Below are 22959 nucleotides of genomic sequence, written 5' to 3'. Positions count from 1 at the left end.
TTCTCTCCGTAGACTTGGTTCTGGTAATATCGTGGTTTTGTCACAAAAAAATTGTAATTTCAGTTCTGTCGGTATCTTTCCAGTTACATTTAAGCATTGAGAATTTGAGAATGTGAATGAGAAAGTACGGGATAGTATTACCACTGGTCTGGGTATGGTATCAATTAGGATGTTAAGAAATATTATCTGTTTCAAGGACTCTTGCTCTTGACTTGGAGGCCATTCAGGTAAATTTCTGCTTGATTCATTTAATGTTGTAGTCGATCAAGGGTAAAAAACAGAACTTAGGAAAAAGGAATTTGAAACTTACTTTTTTGAAAAGTGATGGCAGAGATTCCACCCATTGATAAATTTGGTAATTTGACAAGGCACATACCCAGAAGTGAGGACAAATATTTATGTTGGTGAAGAGGCCAGAAGCTACTTGCTATTTCCAGGAAAAACAATATAAATATAGGAAGTTGCAGACATCAAAAGAGATGACGTTATGCAGCAAAGAAAGCTGGCACTCGCACCTCAAAGGATGTCGCATTTTCCATACCTTGAAACGACTGAAATAAATCTTGAGTGGGCTAAAAAAGTAGTTTGGTTATGTACCTAAATGTCACAAGTCTTGGTAATTTAGTCATAAAAAATATAACCAAAAGAGGAGTCAATTCCTATTTACATTGTACAATCAACAACAAAATGTTCCCTGAATCACCATCAAAATGGTGATGGCCAGACGGGATAACCTCTTACGCCCTGACTCCTCCTGTTTCCAAGTAATCTTTGTATTCCTCCCTTTCACTCACACATATACACTGTGGGTAAAGCTTCTGCTCCTTGTCCGCTTCAAACTTAGGAAATATTCTCTGTATTTAATTTCATTTTCTGGACATGCAATGATAAATCTTCCGTCTCTTTATAACTACATACCCTGGCATTTTTGTTAAAATCCAAATCTTCCGTGGAGGCAGTGGCTGAGAGTTTTTTGCTTGGTTTTAATTTATTTTCCTGGGCACATGATGGATAATTATCAGTTGCTCTATTTAAATTACATTTCCTGTCAATCTTTTCACAACCCAAATCATTTTTTGAGTCGCTTGATGATTCTGGTGAAGCAGCAGTCAAAAGCTTCTTGACTTCCTTAAGCTTCTCAGAACCCAGATCCTCCAAGGAGTCAATTGAGAAATCCTGTTTTAAAGATGAGGACAGCTTCTGGTTTTCCTTGAGCTTCTTTGAATCCAACTCCTCCGTGGAGTCGACTGATAAAGGCTTTTCCCTAGAAACAATTTCTTCACAATCCAGGTCCTGCGGGGGTTTAATTGAGTTGCCTAATAATGAGGCGGCGGTGTTTTTATCTTCTTTTAACTTGTTTTCTCGTGCATTAACTTTGGAACCCAATTCTTCCATTGCTGAATCTAGCGAGCCTTCAGAACCCAAATCTCCCTTCAAATCAGTTAATGGATCTGCGGATGAGGCGACAGTGAACAACTTTTTGCATCATCTCCGGTTCTTTTTTCTAGTAACTTTTTCAAACGGTCGAGCACATTTAGCACTACCACTCACACGATCAGCAGCAGTAGTACCAGTAGTCACACTTGCTCCAATGTTGTCCAGCTGTAGAATTTTTGAACAGAGGGTAACAACCCGCCCATCATCATGACAAAAAGAACGTACTTCATCCACAAGCGGAAAGCAGTTCTCTTTAAGATACCTGTCAAAAATATATGCAGGTAATCAAGTATACAGTCATGTATAGGAAGTTGTAATGTGTTCAGTTCAATGCAAGACAAGAATGGTGTAAGCCATACATAAATTGCTTTCCTTTACTACCAGAGACAGCATTGAATATTGCATGTGCTGCAACTTCCTTAACTTCAAACTCTTCAGTTCTAACAAGTTTGATGAGCATGTCAATCAAGCCCAGGCCAATTACCTCCTGTTAAAATACATGGATTAGATAATTGTAATTAATCAAGAACGGGATAAATAAATGTATAAATATATGAAGGTATAAACCAAAAAAAAAAAGATTTGTCTAAAAAACTTAAGACCATGCATAATTTATACAACATTCCAGTCAACTTTTACACAACCAGAACGTCCAGAAAATTTTAGCAAAGGAAATAAAATTCTTCAAAGCAACCTGTATATGTGAGTGATTTGCAACAGCAGTTATGTTTGAAATGATCCAGGAAGCTTCCTTCCTCACTATCGTATATTCATGGCATAATACTTTCTTAAGGTGTAGCAGCAAACCTCGCTCAATCATGAACTGCTATAACGAGAAACTGATTAGATAAATATAGGGAGACAAAATGTGCCAAGATGCTGAACATCAACAAAATATACCAACTTATCGGTAATCATTGGAAACCATCATTGAATGCACAATAAGTTTTCATTAGGAAAAAATAAGTTACTACAAATCCACCAAAAAGTGCACAATAAATGTTTAAAAGGGGATGGACGTGTTAATTTGCAATATCTAGATTCTAGATCCAACTTCTAAACTTCTCAGCAGGTATATATGACAATAGCCTTGACATGTGAAGAAGAAATTTGACAAAGTGACCCGCTGATCTCACTAACCAATTTGAAGGAACACAAAAATACCAAATTTTCTAAGACCCTGACAAGTTAATTCTTCCAGATCCTAATTTTAGTAGTATGAATCTCTCAAGTAAATAGTGCAATGAGATGGAATTACAGTTAAAAGATTAATGAAAAGAACTTGGGAAACAATTGACACTTAAGATCGGGTAGAACCAAAAGATGGTGAAAAGTCGATGTGCAGTAATGAGGAACGAGAATAAAGAATTAATATATATGTTATCAATTAGTTTATATTTATTTAGTATAAAGATAAATAATGTTGTTATCTATATGTTTTATATGTGGGGCTAGGAGTGTATTAATTGAGTATTTTATTTATAATAAAGCACAACTGTTTATATGCTTTAGTCCATTAGGTTATTTTATTAGGATTTCTATTCCTTATATAAGCATTTTAACCCCCCACATATTACTTCTAGAATTATTATACACCTTTCTTGGGAATAATATTGATTTTATTCTTGGGATTCGTATTATTCACTGCTTTAATCTTTTGCTCTTGTTTTTATATTATAATTCATCTTTCTAAAATCTTGTCATGCGTGCATCACGCAGGAAATCTCTAATTTTTATAAGTTTACTAAAATAACGAAAAGTTCACATCTAAGGTCGTAGTCGTAGACTGTAAGAAATCCGATATAAGGCATACATTATAAAGAAATTCCTGTGGACACACTTTTACTTACCCATATAATGAAGCAAGGTTGAACAAATTTTATTTTAACCGGAGCAATAGAGAAGTAAAAGTGAGGCATGCACATATAGACTAGGTAGTTTGACCATACCTGAATGTTCTCAACACTACCCCATCTCACGTAATTCCCAATTGTTCGAAGGGCAGAAATTACTATCTTGTATTGTGAATGACTGCAACACCAGTAGACTTAGTAATTTTGAAGATACAAAAAATATTGCAAAAAACAAAAATAAATAAATATTGCCCAACGAAAAAGACAGATCAAATCCACTTACTCAATCAGATCGAGAAGACGTATGACTTCAAATCCAATTTCCACAAATCCTCGGTCAGAGAGGATTGAAATCAACAGGCATATTTGTATTAGTACCAACTCAAAATCATTCACAATGGCAATACTGATAATACGAACAACTTTTATCATCTGTCAAGAATTCAAAATTGAAACTATTAAACCAAGAATTGAAATATATAATCGGGAATAAAGGGAAAATTGAGCAATAACCACATCAGACTGTAGCTGTTGTTTCATCCGACATAGGGTTGTCAAAAGCCCGCCGGCTCTTTCTAACAATGATCCGATGTTCTTCTTGCTTGCGTCGATTTTATCCTTATTTGTAAAAAGAGACTCCAAGAGTTCCAAAACCCCATTTTTTATCATAGTGTCATAAGAGTCGGGATATACCTTTGCTATTTTATTCAATGTGATCAGAGCCTACACATATTAAAGGCATCTCTAATATGATATAATTTGGATAAAAAAATAAACTTAAATATAGGGCAGGAGTCGGAGCTTACTTGCACCCGCACCATCATATCTGGGGAAGGTATAAGGTTCAAAAGATATGGAACTGTTTCATCTTTAATGACGCTACCATGTTTTGAAGAGACGATATATGAAAGGACGACGGCAGCATAAAACTGTCACAATGCGGGAAAAGTTATTTACAATTCTAAATAAATATTATTAGAATTAGAATAAGAAACATAAATGAAGAGGAATGAAAGTCGCAAATAAGTAAACAAACCGTAATGTTAAATCTTTTATTCTCAAGGAACTGTATAAGACGCGTAACCACTTCAGACTTTAGTTGATCACCTAGCCTCGGGTCTGTTGTAAGTAACTGAGCCAACTCTCTTACATATTTGTACTTGTCAGAAACCATCACTGATTTACTTGCAGCATTAAGTCTAGCAATCTGTATAAAAGCCAAATTACTAGATCTAAAATGTTTCTACATACTATGAAACAATGCTAGATATGTATGAAATACAAAAAGGAGTCATGATAGCACATATTACTACAAAAATAAAAAATCGAACCTTCAGCATGTATGTTTGAAAGATAAATTAGGGTTCAATAGCTGACAATAGTACCAGATAATGCAAAACCAAGTCTTCAATTTAATTTTCTTTGTCCAAGTAAAAATCAAATCTCTATATCTTTCCAAGCAAACATTTAATCTTTTTTTTGACTTGCCAAGTAAAAATCAAGGCTTCCTAATCTTGCCAAGAAAAAATCAAGTCTTTTTAATCTTTCCAAGTAACAATCAAGTAAATGAAAGCTAATTAGGGTTTCTCTAGCTTATAGTACTCCTGAAAAAAGAAACTCTATAAGAATAATAGAGTATACCTTTTTTCAGGCAATTAAGGCGAGTAAGTGAGAAGAAAAGGGTGAGTGATAAACATAATAATGAGAACAGAGAGAAGTGAAGTTGGTATTTATGAGCATATCACAATGTATATCAAAACAACTCTGAATTGTTTCGTGGCTACCAAGGGTGAAAGAGACATTTTACGGCTAGGCACTTTATTCGTTGGCTTCTCGATAAAAACTCTCTGACGTCGAAGATCTCACGAGCAGGACTGACGAAAGTCTCTCAAGTGATTAGGCGGGGACAGGATTCGAACCTGCAGTCTTCAGGTCATGAGCCTGATGAGTTGACCATTCCTCTACCCCATTTCTTCCCTGGACATTAATGAACCATCATTGATGGACGTTGCACATGAAACGATCAATTCGACTCAAGGTCCGGAGCTAATAGAAGTAGCTTACTCTCCTAGTAGCGAAGGACAAAAGGGGGCACACTGAGCAAGTACGAGAAATTGGCCCCGCTCCTCTTTCTTAAAACCAAGGACCTATGGAGGTCGGGGCTCGTCCCCGGTCAATATTGGATCCAACAATAGGGGGCCGTAGCACTGACCTCTTTTTTTTTTAATACAATAGGATGGCGGAAAGCTGCTAGGACTGCTTTGTCTTAGAGCATTCAAGTTGAGAGAGAAGTTTCGATCAAGGGCAAGGTGGATGGGACTAAGGCCTCGACGATTAGTAGTCATGACCGACAGCCATCAGCTGCCGGCTCGTTGGTAAGGTGAGAGCTTCCAGCCCGATTTCTGGTTGCGCACCCCCCACACAAGCACCGCCTGACGAGGGGGGGACGGGGAAAGCTACAGGCCCAAAACCTTCGACCCTTCCTTCTAAATAGTCAAATGGGGATCCCATAAAATCAAGAAACTAATGAACTACATACTGAATGCAAAAATGGACGGATGTGCCATAATTTTTGTTGGACTATTTCAATGAATCAAACTTAAGCTTAACATTTAACTGCCTCTACATATTTATTAGGGTTCAGTAGGAGTTGAAAGATCACATCTTCCGTGTACAACAAGCCATCAAGGATCATGTTAACATGAGTATCGTATACATTGATGTGTATTGAGGTGATCAATATCAAGAAGTGCAGGCTAATTCTTGTTCTTTTATCCGACCATCTCCAACACATCTTAAGATCACTCTTAAATATAATATAAATTATTAGCTCTTAGCAATTTATTATGCATTCATCTCCAACAATACTCTTTTATCTCCAATTCTCATTCAATTTTATATTATTAAAAGTAACTTGAATTCATAAAAGTACAAAATGAAATGAAGAGAGAGAGAGACTATATCTAACTAATTTACTATAAAATATTAGTTAAGAGCTAGCTAGAGGCTCTTAGAATTGAAGAGAGAGAAGGGGCTCTTAAGCATTTACAGGGCCTCTCTTGGAGCATTTACTCTAGTATTAGTATACCTTTTTGTTGATATTGAAGGCGAGTAACTGAGAAACAAAGGGTGAGTGATAGACGTAATAATAAAGTGGGCATATAATATCAACTGGGCTTGTCTCTTCTTCACGATCACTTCTCTCAATCACCATCCTCAGTTGCAATTCAATTCATCAAACAATTTTCGTCTTTTTATATAACTTATTGGGCCTGTAAATTTTAGACCTTGGGTCCATTTTGGCAGCAAAATTACCAATATACCCTTTTTTACCCAATCCAATAATTTCGAAAACTTGTTCTCTTCTCTTGCAGCTGTTTTGCACCTGGGTCTTCTTTCTTTCATACTTTTTAAAATCTAAAAAAATGTGTATTTTTATTTGTTATTTCAAGTCCGTATCAAACTATTAACCATTAACAGTTGTTTACCATTTTTTTTTTATTTATTACACTGTATCTGCATAATAATAATCGTGTTTTTTCATAATAATAATAATAATAAAGTAATAATATTGCTACCAGTACTAATAAACATCCATAAGAATCCCAAAACCAAGTTTATATCATGTGAAATTATAATAATTACTTTAAGGGAATATTAACTAAATAATGATTTAGTTGTAAACTTAAGATTTTAGTGTCATTCGGTCTAAGAGACGAATAAAACGCAATCCAAAAGACAATTTTTTTCCTGCATCTCCTCTCCCTCACAGGGTTAAGATGCAAGTTCTGTTGGATTTATATAGTGAGATCATATACACTGCATATTTAATTAGCATTTTCATGATCACAATGTTCCACATCCAATAATACCTAAATATCTTTAGACAGCTACAAAAAGATGAAATATTTATTAACTTAATACTTAACATACACATCAGTGCCATTGCTTTCATAGTGACCTTTCCTCATCTCTAATACTGCACAGAGATTACAGCACAGGTGCATGGATCAGTTATATTACTCAAGCCTTTGTCCTCCACTGCTCATGCACACTTCCAAGTGACTTTCACCTGAATCTTGCAACTTTTGCCTTCTACAAGCTGTTTGCTTTCTACAAGTTGTTTATGCGTACCAGCATTTTCAGCCTGGAATCTGACATCCTTTTCAAAAAGTTTAATGTCATCTCCGATCATCATGCAAATGTCCAAAATGAGCTCAGAACCCAACGGCACGGCTACTACGGACCTGGACAAAGGAAGTAACTTGCAATGCCGTACTCTTATTTTATTACTAGGTTTCTTTGCAAATAGCAGACTTATATGCTCAAAGCTGTCAATTTTGCTTGTGCAAGCAGCAACAACTCCATATATCTCAGTAGTGAAATCTTCGTCGGCTAAAAATTTAATCTCTATGTGAGCTTCTGTAGCATTCTCGTATATTGCATATAGCACAACGATCTCTCCCCGGCCATCTTTTGATATGATTCTTCTTTGAATCATTAGTTGGACAATCACTAATGTGAAACAAATCCTTATAAGCACCCCCAAAGAGATTAACATCAATAGTAATGGAATCATTAGCTGATATTGATGCTTCACGAGGTCCAGTAAGAACAATTTCATCCATGTGTTCAACTAATGGCTTATGCTTATATATTCTGTTTACATTATACAGGTAATGACAATTTATTCCATCGTCAACTTTGAAAGTGCCAATCTGTCTCTTCGGCTCTAACTTGAGATGACCGTGGTACACTACCTTGAATACCTCCATTAGCCAGAGTCCCTTTTTCATTACACATAATTATTGTCAGCATGGTGACACATTTATATTCAAAGAAAATATAAAAAACGCATGTCATTCAAATTAGATAAAATTACTGCTTACAACAGAATTCCAATATATTGTCATGTTTTACACCATCAATAATGATTTATAAAATATATTAGATAATTTTATTAAAATCCGAGCATCAAAATTACATAACCAATCTTGCAACGGGACACTTAAAACACTATAAATGAACACAAATTATCTCTTTAAAGCCAAAACATCAATATTTTTTTACTGGACAATTTATATGAACTTTGTAACATCTCATTAAATTACAAATTCTAATAATTTATAATTTCAAAAGTACTATGAATTAGAATGAAACAACATCAAGTGGATATGTTGTTTTTAGTTTAGTTTGATTATGTGAATCATGTACTACATATGTATTCCAAATCTTTAGCATATATATATAAAAAAGTATGTTACAATGTTCTAATAGTTGTCGGCTTGTCGTCCAACACATTTTTTATTATTTTATTATTTCTGCATTTATTAGTTGTAGTCCTCTGCATATATATGCAGTGTGTGTTCTGAGAAACTCAACTAATTATTCTTCTGTAATATCTACAATATCAATATAAAAAATTGTTGGATACATGTGCAAAGTGAAAATAAAATGAAGGCAGATAACTGAAAAGACCAGCAATAAATTTTAAGATAATGTGTTGAGCATGGCATGTTTGGACACCAGGATAGGCTCACAAGCACAACCCAACACTGCAGTAGAAGAGACGCGCCACTCAGGAGTCAGGACCATTTGAACTTTGGATTAAGTGAAAGGAACTGAATCTGTAAACGATATAGGTTTCTACCTAATGTCTGATGTAGATAAGTCAATAAATATAATAACGTCTGGCCTATAAGAGACGGGACCACTAAGAATCATGCTTTGAAAGCATTCTAACAATTAGCTTTGTTAACCTGCTCATTCTCACCAACCTGAATATCTCATTCCACATCAACTTTATTTTTTTGATATTAAATTTTTAATTGTATTATGTTAGATGCATAGCTATGTTATAAGTCTTCATTTTCTATTAATAACTAAGCTTCTTCACAATGACTCACTTTAAAAAGATTAAAATAAAAACTAGCTTTCCCGGGACCCAACATAATACTTCAGTACTACTGACTTGCTCCAGAAAAGGAAAGAAGGGTAAATAGTCCACACAAAAGTAAGGCATTTTGGGGAAAGGTATTTTGCAAGTTGGGGAGAGAGTTCAAGCAGGATAGAAAAAATAGAATTAGGTATCGAGATAACTGTATTCAGTAGTAGCATGAGAGCTCCAACCTCTCGAAAGATTGGATGTTGGATTCAGTGGATACTGAGTAGTTATCATTGGATTTAGTCACATCTGAGGTGTTAATGAAGGAGAGGCAAGTAATATGCCTGGTAGGATGGGGAAAGGAGAGTTGTTTGGAAAAGGTTGTTATCGTGAAAAGGGGTCTGGTGGTGGTTCGTGGAGGAGGAACAAATTAGCGCAATTAAAAACTTGATTTACCTGTGTCTGATGGTAGTAATCTGGAAGATTGGATATTGAGGGCAGAGAGAAAATTTAACTTCTATACGCTGACTGAGGAGAAGGTCGAGACCATGGTGGTGGCGTTTGAGGGACATGCATTGTTATGGTTTCAGTGGGAACACCAGAGGCGGCTTGTAGAACAATGGGAACAGGTGAAATCCCTACTCCAACGCCAATTTCAGTCTCAATCGACAGTAAAATGCAGGAACAATGGTTGGCTCATACACAGGAGGGTTCTATCGCAGATTATCTATTGAAGTCTATTAAGTTGCGGGGCACAGTAGAAAATATCCTTGAGGAGTTGGCTTTGGGTCAGTTTTAAATTGGGTACGTGATAATATTCGGGTTGAAGCCCGTCTCCACGGGCCTATATCGGTTGACTAAGCTATGGAATTAGCTATTATGGTAGAAGAAAAATTATGGGTGAGCTCAGGAATAACAGAGATATAAAAGGAGGAATAGGCTCGGCTCGGACTTAGGGGACGTTTGGTTCGCGGAGTGGTATGGGGTTGGATGAGGAGTAGGGTTAAGGTGGTATAGAGTTGATGTATATATATACAAAATAAAAATTAAATTTGATTACTCTTACCCATATTTCATACCCACCTTCCCCCTTCGGTATCAAAAACCCATAGGGGGTTCGAGGTATGGGTTTGGAGGAAGACATTTTACAACCAAGCATCAGGTATGGGTTTGGAATGAACAAAACTCATACCAGATATCTCCGGATATCTGAGAAACCTGAACTAACTGACGACGCCTTATAGTTTAGGGGCACATCAACATCCCTGAACAATGTGTATAATACATCTCCGCCCCTAACTAAAGCCCTTTCTACATTCCCCATTTGTATAGTACATATCAGTCTCTAACTAAAGCCCTCTCCACATTCCCCTTCCAATAATTCTACTGCAATACCCAATTTCAGGTGGCCAAACCAGTAGGGGAGATCTGTCGGCTTAGTGGAATTACAGTATAAACGGGAGAAGGTTTGTGTTTTAAATGTGATGATAAATGAGCTATTGGTCATAAGTTTCGTCGAAAGGAGTTAAATGTGCTACTTACTCAAGGGGAGGACGATAATGAAAGCGAACCAAGTCTGAATATTCCACAATCAGAGGGGACCATAGAGCTCTTAAGGAAATACGACTAGAAATATCCCTCAATTCAGTAATGGGAATTACCGGCCAAAGACAATGAAGCTCAAAGGAACAATCAACGGCAAACAGGTGGTGGATATGATTGATCGCTAGACCCGAGGCCACTCATAATTTCGTGTCTCTTGATGCAGTCAAAGCTTTGACCTTGCTATAACTTCTTCCAAAGGCTTCGGAGTATTGCTGGGCACAATGTCGGTCAGTAGTATTACACCTTAAAGGAATTTCAGTCATTGAGAATTTCTTACCATTGTCTTTGGGTAATTCGGATTTAATTTTGGGCATTCAGTGGTTAGAGAAGTTGAAAATGATGTCCCCGAAATGAAAAACTCAAACCATAAAATTCTCGTTAGGCAGCAAGATGGTGACGCTAATAGGCAAACCTCATTGGGCAGAACAGAAATATTTCTTAAAACTGTGGTTCGTCACTTAAAGAAAAAAAAAGGGAGGTTTCCTAGTAGAACTGAATATGATAAAAATGCAGAATCAAGAGCAATCAACCAAAGGGTTCGATTAAGGGGTTGTACCGGAGAGTTTACTAACCGTTCTCAACAGGTGCAAGAGTGTTTTGAATATGCCACCAGGGCTTTTACCTGTTCTCCCAAAGGATCCTAGTATTGTATTGAAGGAAGGAGCTGACGCGGTCAATGTGAGGCATTATCGTTACCCCAAGTACAAAAAGATGAAATCAACAATTTAATCTGAGACATGTTAATGGCAGGTTTCATTCGAATGTCAAACAACCCCTTCTCAAGACTTTAATTATTAGTTAAAAAAGAAAGATGGCTCGTGGAGGTTTTGCGTGGACTGTAGGGCGCTCAACAAGGTTACTTTCCCCAACGAGTTTCTTATTCCCAGATGAACTTCATGGTTCACGTTTCTTTTCAAAAGCTAATATCGAAGTCTCATCAAATCTGAATGAAGACAGGGGATGTGCCGAAAACGGCTTTTCAAACCATGAAGGACACTACGAATTCCTGGTGATGCCGTTCGGATTAACGAACGCACCAGCAATATTTCAGGTGACGATGAATGAGGTATTCAAACCTTATCTTTGTAAATTTGATCTTGTTTTTTTTTATGACATTTCAATTAAGAGTCCTAGTGAAAAAGATCATGTGGAGCATTTTCGGATTGTTTTGGACATCCTGAAAAAAATATCATGTATATATGCAAAAGGCACTAGGTGTGAATTCGGGAAAGGTCAAATAGCTTACCTTGTACTAGGCCTGATATTATCACAAGAGAGTGTAGCGGTGGATAATAATAAAACCAAAGAAATGAGGGACTACCCGTGACAGTTTAAAGGAGTTGCGGGGTTTCTTAGGGCTAACTTGCTTTTTTTGAAAAAGGAGCAACTTAAGAAAGACAACTTTAACACCGCCAATGGTTACAAACCCGGTGCTCACTATGCCGAATTTTAAAAGTCCCGTCACAGGTTTCTCGGGGTATGGTTTAGGGATGTTTTGATGCAAAACGGGCACCCAATAGCCTTTTGTGAAATTTAGTATAAGTTATATATTTTTATTAGAAAATAATTTAAAAACAATTGTTTTAACTATAGGGTGAAAGCACGCTGAGATATGTTTGTTAAAAAGTCAAACGACAAATAAAAAAAGAGGGAGAAGGTACTTTTGATCATTGAGTCTTAGTAAAATATTTTACAATGTAAATTCTATTAATTATTAAAATACTGCCCGCGTTACATTTTTAAAATTTATCATCTCACAACAAATTCAAATATCAATATATCAATTAATTAGACAAGATTCTAATAATTTCAAATATTTTTATACTAAAAAAATATTGTTCGCATATCAAAAAGACATATTTTGCAAGCGGTCCCTACAGAAAAGATGAGAAGTCAATGAAACAAGTAAACATAAAAAAAAAAGATGAGAAGTCAATGAAACAAGTAAACAAATGAGACTGAGAAACCTAATGTCAAGTGCAAAAAAACAGCTTCGAAAAGGCTAATTCCTATACGAGTTCTTAGTCACCTTTTGATATATGAACAATTATAACAGATGTCCACAAATATGTACATCTCAAAAAAATACGAGTTATGACACATTATATCCTTATTATATAATATGCATAATGAGGATCTTATCCAAATTTTTGGTAGTTGGTCCAATGTACTACCAATTTAATATAGACCGTTGGATATTTAAACAAATTGATCATAGCCATTGGATCTAAAATAAATAAATATTTTATAACCAACAATAATTAGGTAGTTTAAATTGGATAGAATATCCTACCCTTTCAATGATTTAAACCAAAAAAAAGTAGGCATCCTAAACAGAATAGAATTATAATATAGAATTATAATGCAAAATTCGTAATTATTTTTTTCCGTCAAATTTTGGACAATTTTTAAAAGTATTTGTTAAATAATGTTATACACTTATACAAGTAAAAATACACTTATAAAAGTAAAAATGTAAATTAATATCATTCAGAAATTTCAATAATTTCTTAACCAAACAGTATTATTTATTCAGAATTCAGATTATTAATCATTCACATATTTTAATGATTCAGAATAAATTATTCAGATTTAACAAATGACCCTAAGCTAGTTACTAATCCAATCACAAAGCAATGACATTGAGGCTCTATTTTTTATTAAACTTGAACCAAACACCCCATATTATAATACTACCAAAGCTCAAGAGTAACAAACTAATCTATGACTCTACTAAATATGATAACATTGTTTATGTTTCGAACCCCATCAATAACATTTAAAATCTAATAAATATACTATTAGCTCTAAAATAACACTTACAAAAATTAAGGGTTTAAATCGCATTAACTTGTTAAAATTTAATATTTATACTATTAATTCTAAAAATACAAACAAAGATATAAGGTTATATAAATACATATATATATATATATGTATGTTTTGCGGTTTGCAAAATAGTATTCTTGTAACGTGAGATACATAATTCATTATATATACGTGGGAATATATAATGCTTTTTTACTTGTAAATTGATATAAGTTGAATTGTGAGGATACAGAGAAAATCGCATTATTCATAGACATCAATTGAAAATACAGATCAACAAACACCTGGATCGAAAGGTATGTATAGAAACAGAGAGCGAGATATTGCCATTATGTAGAGCAGATGAAATCGATGGAATAGCTGATTAGAAAGGAATCGCCAGAACGATGATAACTCTCCCAACTGTTCCCAGACCGCCTGCTTCCTCTTTTTTCTTTTCTTTTTTTTTTTGTTTATTTTAAGATGATGATTTATCTCGAAGCCTTTTTTGTGGGGTGTTTGATTGATTTGGGGAATCAAGAATCTCCCGTGGACTTTCCTAAAATATAACAAAATATAATATTTATACTAATTTATTTTATATAAATAAATTATATTACTATAAATATAAAGATATTTGACTATTTAGAAATTGCATAATATCAAAAAAATCAAGTATATATAAATATAATCATTCGGCTTCTTAGAATAAACATGTAAATAATCCAGGATCAATATTAATATATTATTTTTTCTTTATTTTCTTTTTGGATTTTTTTTTCTACTTTTCCGAAGCTTACGGTCGAACTAGCATTATGTCCGTGTTATGCAGCGAACAATAATTTTTATAATTTTAAAAAAGTATATTTATTATAATTATAACTAAACTACTTGCATAATTACTTAAAATGTTCATTCCTTATCAGAGGCTTAATCAATGTACTACTTCCCAAAAATATTTTATATTTACGAAATAATGCCACATGATATATGTGTGTTTCGGTTATGAGTAAAAAAAAATGTGTCGATAATACTTATGTTATCTAGATAAAAACTATCAGAAGTTCTTATCAGGACTTAAATCAGCATTTACTGAAGAGTGACGTCGTCAGTACTTATATCAGTACTTGATGATCAAGAGATGATTTCATCAGAATTTGTCACTTCAGTAGATATTCGAGAAGGAAAAAGAAATTAGGAATTCAAGGCGGTGAAGGACTTTATCTCAGAAGCAATCATACATGGATAGGTATCCTTATTGTAATAGAATATGATTCCTTATTTAATTGTGTAGTTGTGCTCTATATAAAGTACATATTAGGTTCATGTTATAAGCATTGCGAACATTGTTATATCATTCGCATCACCTAGCAGCTCTCAAGGATATTTGTTCATCCTTTTGAGAGAGTACGTTTGTAATCAGTTTTTATCTGTTAATATAAAAAAGTGTTGATTATGTTGAAGTTTTGTCGAATTATTTGAATAAACTGTGTTCACCCCCCCCCCCCCCTCTACAGTTGATTACGGACCTAACAATTGGTATTAGAGTTTGATGTTGACATACAAATAGTTGAAGATCTGAAAATCAATTCTTTAATGTCAGACAAAGAAGAAGAACCATAGAATCCACAACCACCACCCCCATCCACATCATAGATTAACAGCAACATGATTATGTATGAAACACTCAAGGTGCCAATCCTGAAGATACATGAATATCCGATCTAGAAAGTCATGATGACTATGTGTTTGGAAGCCACATATCCTGAATATCTAAGCAGGATTTATGATGGTCCTCATAAACCAATGAAGGTAATTGTTTCTGTTGGAGGGATAATTAGAAAAGATGGTCGACAAAAAAAGGAAGGACAACACTCCTGAAGATCTTTCATCTATTATGAAGGATGCTAAAGTTAGACACATCTTGCACAATAGTCTTGATAGTGTTATATCCAATAGGGTTATTGGATGTAAGACGGCAAAAAAGATATGAGTTACTTTAGAAGTAAAGTGTCAAGGCACAACTGCTATCAAGAAGAACATGAGGGCAATACTTACTCAAGAATATGAGCACAATACTTTGACTCAAGAGATAATGAGTCCTTAACTGAGATTTATGACAGATTTCAGAAGCTGTTGAATTACTTATCTCTTGTTAACAAGGAATATGATTTAGAGGACTCAAACTTGAAGTTTCTACTTGCTCTCCCTGAAAAATGGGACTTTAAGGTCACATCAATAAGGGATAACTATCAACTTGATGACACACTTCTAGATGAGATTTATGGTATACTGAAAACTCGTGAACTAGAGATGGAGCAAAGAAGCAAGAGAAAAGGATGCAAGTCTAGACCAGTTGCACTCAAAGTTGAAGATAAACTAAAGGAGAAAGTTAGGAGAAAAGGCTACTCCATAGGAAAGCCTATGATTGCAAAGTCAGATATTGAATCATCAAACTCTGACGATGACTCAAATGCTGATAATGAATCAGATACTGACAGTAATCATGACAACAATGAAAACATGGAGCAAATGGATGCTCTAATGGTTAAAAGCTTTAAGAAGATGGTCTATAAGAACTTCAAGAAATGGAGAAGATTTTTCAGAAAATGTTCTATTTCCTTAAACTCTGATAAGAGGAACAACAGAAGAAATACTGATTGGAAGGAATCAAGATTTGGAAAACTTGACAAGTCAAAGGAAAGATGCTACAACTGTGATGGAATTGGACAATTTGCAGCTGACTGCAGAAAATCCAAAACTGAGAAGAAACAAGCATTGATCTCAAAGAAGAAAAACTGGGATGATTCATCAGAATCAGATGATGAGGTCAATTATGCTCTCATGGTAATTGCTGATTCTGAGGTTAACAATGCTGAATTAAAGGTACCTCAGATTACTCTTACTTTTGATATTGATGATATCTATGAATTAAGATTGTTTCTTAAGTTTCTGCATGTTAGTTATAAGGATCAAATCTTAGAGAACAATAGAATTAAGAGTGAAAACTCTGAGTTAAAGAAAAGGAATGATCACCTAGAAATTGAGTTTCTTTCCATGCTAGAAATTCAAAAAGAAAAAGATAATGCTGTTTTTGTTAAAGAAAAATTGTTAGAAAAACATGATTATCTAGAAAAGGAGCTAGCTAAAGAAAGAGAGGTTATTAAGCTTTGGACTAACTCAGGAAAGACAACTCAGAAAATTTTAGAGAATGATTGTTGGGGATCAGGATTAGGATATGCTGATGGATCTAATTCTGATAAGAAAAATGAAAAATAAAATGAGAAAAATAAACCAGTAAGTATTGATACTAAGGTCAAACTGAAAAAGGTTCAGTTTAAGACCATTAACTTTAATCCAAGTGCTGATGTTATTAAATCAGTTAATGAGGTAGGTTCAACCTCAACACCTAGATCAAACTTAATTACTGATAAGAGTGAACAGGTTCACACAAAATCAGTAAATATTGGTTTAATGACTCAGAAGCAACTTAAGCAAAAGCTGAAGGATTTACACATGAAAGACAAGAAAAAAAGGCCTAGGAAAAATATGAATGGTAAGGTATATGTTAATAACAAATAGTAATTATGTAACTCCTCCCAATGTACGTAGAATGGCCTATTTGACCTATGGTAGTACTAATCATCTTGCTGATTCTTGGAGGAAGAATAAAGAGATAAGCACTGTTCCTCCCAAATCAGAGTTTAGGAATAGAACAGTTAGATATAAACCACAGAGTCCTTGTTTTCATTGTGGTAGTGTTTGGAAAGAGTATCACAGTTTGTATTATTATTATTATGAACTGAAACCCTCTTTAGTTAAAGCAAAATATGTTTCTGCATGTATAAATACTGATAATAAGGATGTTAACATAAACTCTGATAAAAAGCCTTTTGCTGCATATGTTAACAAACTTAAAAAGGCCAAATGATCCAAGTAAGTCTGGGTCCTTAAAAACACTAACTGATTTCCAATATTGATTGCAGGGTAACAGGAGGAATACTCTAGTCTGGGACAATGGATGCTCAGGACTGTTAGGTCCCGAAGTATCGTAGAAAGGGGGGGGTTGAATACGATACTCACTAAATTAAATTTTTTTCAAATCTTTTGCAGAAAGAAAATTTAATGTCCGGTTATTGGTTCTGTGTTCTTGAGGTGAATAATGTTTGGGAATATAAAATGAGGAACACAAGATATTCGGAGAAATATATATTCGTATATAAATCCGCGAGGGGTGTTGCTACACTCCGGTAAATAAATTAACTGTCTACAATCTAAGAACAACAAAGTTCCTAACTTCTACAAAGATCAACAAATTAAATCCTATACAATGTTCTAGCTTTTGTTTGTCTAAGGATTTAATTACCGGGTAACGATTATAATGCCCCTATGAATATACAAGATTTAAACCGGGCATTATAACGTTACTCCGATGAGAAGTTAAATGAATATTCAAGGTGCCGGAGCTTCTCTGGAAATCTTTTCTTCTTATTTTATCAGCTCTCTTTTTGTTGGAGAAGAAGATAAACAGAACAAGTGTTTTGCATCTGCTGCTGAGTGTAGTCTTTATATCAATTCAAAATATGTGGCTAAGACTGAACCACATAATTTAATTGAATGTACAATAAAGATGTGGCTGAGGAGTAACTTACAACCAGGTACACTTCTGTAACTTACGACCAGTAATTGGCTACACCAACTGGCGGCCAGGAGGGGGAGTAAGATTAACTTGCGACCTATAAGTACATAATTTGTACTTGACCAAAATTGAGGTCACTTTGCAAGTTGCGACCTTTCCATTTATTTTGTTTTTTTTTTGTTTTTTTTTTGTTTTCCTTTTTCTTTTATTTTCTTTTTCTATTTTCTTTTTCTTTTCTTTTTCTTTTCTTTTTTTCTTTTTCCTTTTATTATTCTTTTCTTTTAAGTTTAAATTGTAACTAAATTAATTTATAAAATTAAATTAAATATAACTTATATAAATAAACTAATTTAGATTTATAAAATAAACTTATTTAAATTTTATAAAATAATTTATTTTAAGTTTATTAAATAAATTATATTAAAGTTTAATAAATAAATTTATTTAAGTTAACACTAAAACTTTGAACTTGGCCAATCCCTCGAGCAGTTTAGCTGTATATCCCGCGCACATCTTCTCGTACTTTAACAGATAAATGTTCAATCCAAGTACGTTCCTCAACTTAACAATTCTTCTAAAAATAATACCCAGATTCCTTTCACGGGCTGTTGACGGCTATTGTAACTGATCTGGTTCACAGATGACTAACCCCGATTCAGGTCTTCGTATTATAGTCTTGATTAAATTGTTAAGCTTGCAACAACTTTATTGCTTCGAACACTGACTATCAATAAACAAATATACTTTCACTGGAATCCTTTCTGGTACTTTAGACAACGTCTTCATTGCTACTACAATCTTGAATACTTCATTCACTGTTCTTCACCAACGCTTGAACATATAAATGAACTTCTGTCAGTGAGTATAACTTCAAGACTACAGTTGTCTTCTTTAACCTCTGATTATATACCCTGTCTTCAATTCTTCAGATTCTTATGCTTCATACACTGTCTATCTTCATTCAATGCCAATACACTGAAATCTTCTAGTAGCACTTATACACTGAATCTTTATCATTTCTGAAACCCTGAAAGTCTTTAACCTTTATTCTTCACTGAGGCATGAACATATTAATGAGCTTCTCTCAGTGACCTGTAAACAGACTTCAAGCCTTCTTCTAATCTTCTGATTCTTTGTATTTTCCTTGTCTTCATTTCTTCTGATTTCTTGTGTAGACGTAGTATTATTAACCTGTCTTGTTCTAGTGTTGTTCTCGTGTTGAGTTATAACGTAACTGTTCATACAGCTACGCAGTCTCACCAATAATCTCCCCCTATTTGATTGTTAAACCTCACAAACAAATTAAATAGAGAGGATAACTCAACCAACAACTTGAAAAAATAAAGTAACAGGACTTGTAAATAATGCTACTGGTTTTCAGGATCAAATACTTCATTTCCAGATTTCTTGAGTAACTGAAATGAAAGATGCTTGTTCCTCTAGCACTGAACTGATCTTCAAGTAGTTTCATCTTCATTTCCTTGGTTCTTCAAGTCTCTGTAATATAACATTTCTCAGTCTTGAAGTAATCATCAGCGACTTCCTTTGTACAACCACATTTCCTGTTGAGAAGCGCATATCTCTCTTGCTTCTCCCCTATGAGAATTAACTGCTTAAAGGAGATCACCTTCGTTTACCACCTCTCCCGTACAATAGGATCCGCAAATAAAAACCAATGGTACTCCCCTTTTGGAAAACAACTTCTCCCCTTATGAAGAATAGTGATGAACCAAATCACTTCTCCTGATTACTAGAAAATCACCTTATGTTTACCACCTCTCCCGTACAATAGGATCCGTAGTTACAAACAACAATGGTGTGGTGTAGTGTACATGTGCTTTACCTTTTTCCACCTGCCCGCTATTTCTCCCCCTTAGTTGAGGAATCCTCAAAACTATTATATAAGCTTTTATCTCCCCCTTAAAGAAGGAATGTATGCTATTGTCTAAAGGAGTTCTCATAATTTACTTGGTTGGAAAAGAAATAACAAGTCATAGTTTGATCAACCATGTCCCTTTAAATGCTGCAAGAATGACTTCACTGTTGATCATCGTGTTCACGAATCTTCCCAACTCCTTATACCTCCCAAATGTGAGATCACTAATTGTTACCAATTATTATGTCCCAACTGGTTAGGTCCCGAATTATTCTAAACCAATCTGTAAATGTTAGGTCCCTAAGAGTTAGGTTCCAATCATAAACAGATTCGAGACCTGAAGTATCAAGAACCATGTTTAGAGATAGGAAATGGGATATGGTGTTTGTTTTTTTTCCTCACTGTGAGTGTGTGATTCTGTTTCGTGTACCTCACATGTGTTTCACTATTCTCTCCACTCGTGTTTACACTCATTCTCACAAGTGTATCACTCCTCTCATAGCTCCAAAATCCAGTTGTACCTGCAAGAAATCACCTTAGCCATCCTTAAGGAGGTCATAAGTGGTGCAATGGGAGTTCGCAAATCCCCATCCTCGTTAGACTCGTCAGATGAATCTGAGTCATAATCTACAAGTTGCTAATTTCCCTTTGAGGGTTCCAGATTTGAACTTTGGGAAGGTAAACAATGATCCAAAGAATTTAGCATAAAGGTCAAAGTTTCCTTCTAATGTTTGTGAAGACATTTTCTTGTGACTCATCAGGTAAATCTAAATCATTGTCAACAAGTTGCCAATCTGCACCTTTGTCAGATCCACTATCCGCAGATGCATCTAGGGGATTTAAGCCTGGGGAGGTAGACACTGACCACTGATATATGGCTATTTGATTAGTATCCTTTCCTAACACATGTAAAGGCAATTGGTCCATTAAAGAACCTTGAATAATTGAATCTGACCGTAAAATGGTTGACACTCTTGTTTCCGTCAACTCATCCTTTGTGTGTGTAACCTATCCTTGTGCATCAAGAATCGTTTATGTTTGAGGTGGTGACACTACATCGGATACCCTGGCCGACAGGCGAATTTTAATAGATGCACCCTGTTGAGAGGATGAATCTAGTAACTGTTTTGTGCCTTTTCAGCCATTACATCTTTTTGAGAAGATGTATGGGGGATAACAGTTGTCTCAGTTTTGATATTACTCAACTTTGTAGGAGACAGAGCTGTTGCGTTGACTTCAGAACCTTCTTTATGTGGTGCACTAAGGCACTTTCTCCCTCACGCTCATTCATACTTCATTTTAGGGGTAAACGAGTGTTGGTTGGTGTTTCTGTGTTTGTCTTTACAGTCTAGGATTGAAGTTATGGGTTTTCAACCTCATGACTATCAATGAAAGAAGGCCATTGGAGGCTGAACCTGTATCACAGAACATATGGCAATATAGAGATAAAATGCATTTTAGATCTATAATGAATGAAAGTTATGTATTTAATCTTTTGAGAGAATTGATGTACAACAATGATTTCAAAAGATTTTAATGAAATAAGCAATCACCACTGTAAAAAAAGGTTTGATTTTTCTCTTAAAACTGTTTGAGTGCATGAGTCTATTTTTATGCATAAAGAGATAAATACTCATGTATTTTAATATGAAAAAGACACAGACTCATGACCTAACAGTATTAAGAAGAGAAAGAAAGATTTTGTTTTTCAATATGAATGAGTTTTTGTAAAAGCATTGATCACTTAGGGTAAAGTTTAAGCAATTCTCATTCACGTCAAAAGCTCCATAATCTATCTTTATAAAACTATTACCAACAAAATTGTTTATGTATAAATAATCTTAATAACAATGACTATGCTTCTGATTTCAAATTTTAGTGAATCTTTCAAATATAGAAAAGCATATAAATTCACTAGAATTTAAAATCTCACAATTATCTGCAACAAAATATTAACAATATATCATTGACTGATACTTGTCAAGTATTTTAGATACCAATAATTATGTTGCATCTTATTTTAATATAATTTAAACCATGAAACTAATTTGACATGAAATTGTCTAACATCATAATTCTAATATATTAGAATAAGATATCAATGAATTAAATACCAATTATCTATTAAATAGACATTAGCATTCAACTTCATATTCTATACAATTATTAACTCCTCACAACTGTAATATCTCAGATGATATTGGTTCGATAAATAAAGCAACATTAAACAAAATTATCTTGTTTGCAATCTTAGAAAGATATTCTAAGTTCCATATACTTTGATCCACTGAGTATTGGATCTATATCAAAGTATTTAGGAATTTACAAGTAAGTATAAAAATTATTCTAACTTGACAACATATGGTTACTTCTAATAAAGCATTATCCACATTGACCATAGTTGTACTTAAGAAAGTTTTTGTAACGCCCCCAAATCCGGGGTCAGGAATCTGGGTCGTCACGCAATCCTTCAATCATGTGTAACCTGCATTAACTCAATAATCCAATAATTCCATATCACATACCCCCAATATCACACACTCACAAGTTATAGCCTTAGAAACGACGTACAACAAGTATCATCTGTTATTAAAACTCAAATGTACTTTATAAGATCTCAAACAATTATTCATAACCTCTACGTGAAGTTACAATAATTACGAATGATATCTTATACCTATCTGATACTCTGGCACACCTGAGATAAAGCTGCCAGGGATTCTCCCCATGATTGCAAGCGACTAAGTCCCACACCGGCATACTGGTTATCTGTTATGTTGTGTCATTTAAAAGAAAGCAAGAGTGAGCTATAATGCCCAATATAATAATGTACAGTATTAAAATGACTGTATGATAA

General features: G+C 34.4%; 1 protein-coding gene and 1 long non-coding RNA gene across 5 annotated transcripts; both read right to left on the bottom strand.

The window, feature by feature from the left end:
• Positions 1 to 442: 442 nt before the first annotated feature.
• LOC141686865 (importin subunit alpha-4-like) lies at positions 443 to 6527 on the bottom strand. 4 transcript variants are annotated; one of them, XM_074491961.1, is made up of 9 exons: positions 6379 to 6527; positions 4327 to 4497; positions 4097 to 4219; positions 3804 to 4013; positions 3574 to 3722; positions 3387 to 3468; positions 2132 to 2263; positions 1819 to 1924; positions 443 to 1699 (listed from the first exon to the last, which is right to left on the bottom strand). In XM_074491961.1, the coding sequence occupies exons 1-9, from the start codon at positions 6502 to 6504 to the stop codon at positions 1578 to 1580; spliced, it is 1221 nt and encodes a 406-aa protein (XP_074348062.1). In that variant the 5' UTR covers positions 6505 to 6527; the 3' UTR covers positions 443 to 1577. The 4 variants fall into 4 exon arrangements, with proteins under 4 accessions (XP_074348062.1, XP_074348059.1, XP_074348061.1 ...); XM_074491958.1 differs by having other exon boundaries at positions 450 to 1699; positions 1797 to 1924; XM_074491960.1 differs by having other exon boundaries at positions 450 to 1699; positions 1797 to 1924; positions 3807 to 4013.
• A 420-nt stretch (positions 6528 to 6947) lies between these two features.
• Positions 6948 to 14131, bottom strand: LOC141686881 (uncharacterized). Its single transcript, XR_012560837.1, has 2 exons — positions 13893 to 14131; positions 6948 to 8077 (listed from the first exon to the last, which is right to left on the bottom strand). It is a non-coding gene; the product is annotated as an uncharacterized LOC141686881 (long non-coding RNA).
• Between the last annotated feature and the right edge of the window lie 8828 nt (positions 14132 to 22959).

The sequence above is a fragment of the Apium graveolens genome, chromosome 9 (genome assembly GCF_009905375.1).
Source record: "Apium graveolens cultivar Ventura chromosome 9, ASM990537v1, whole genome shotgun sequence".
NCBI lineage: Eukaryota > Viridiplantae > Streptophyta > Magnoliopsida > Apiales > Apiaceae > Apium > Apium graveolens.
Note: the sequence above shows the minus strand (reverse complement) of the source record. Positions and strands in the feature narration are given on the sequence as shown.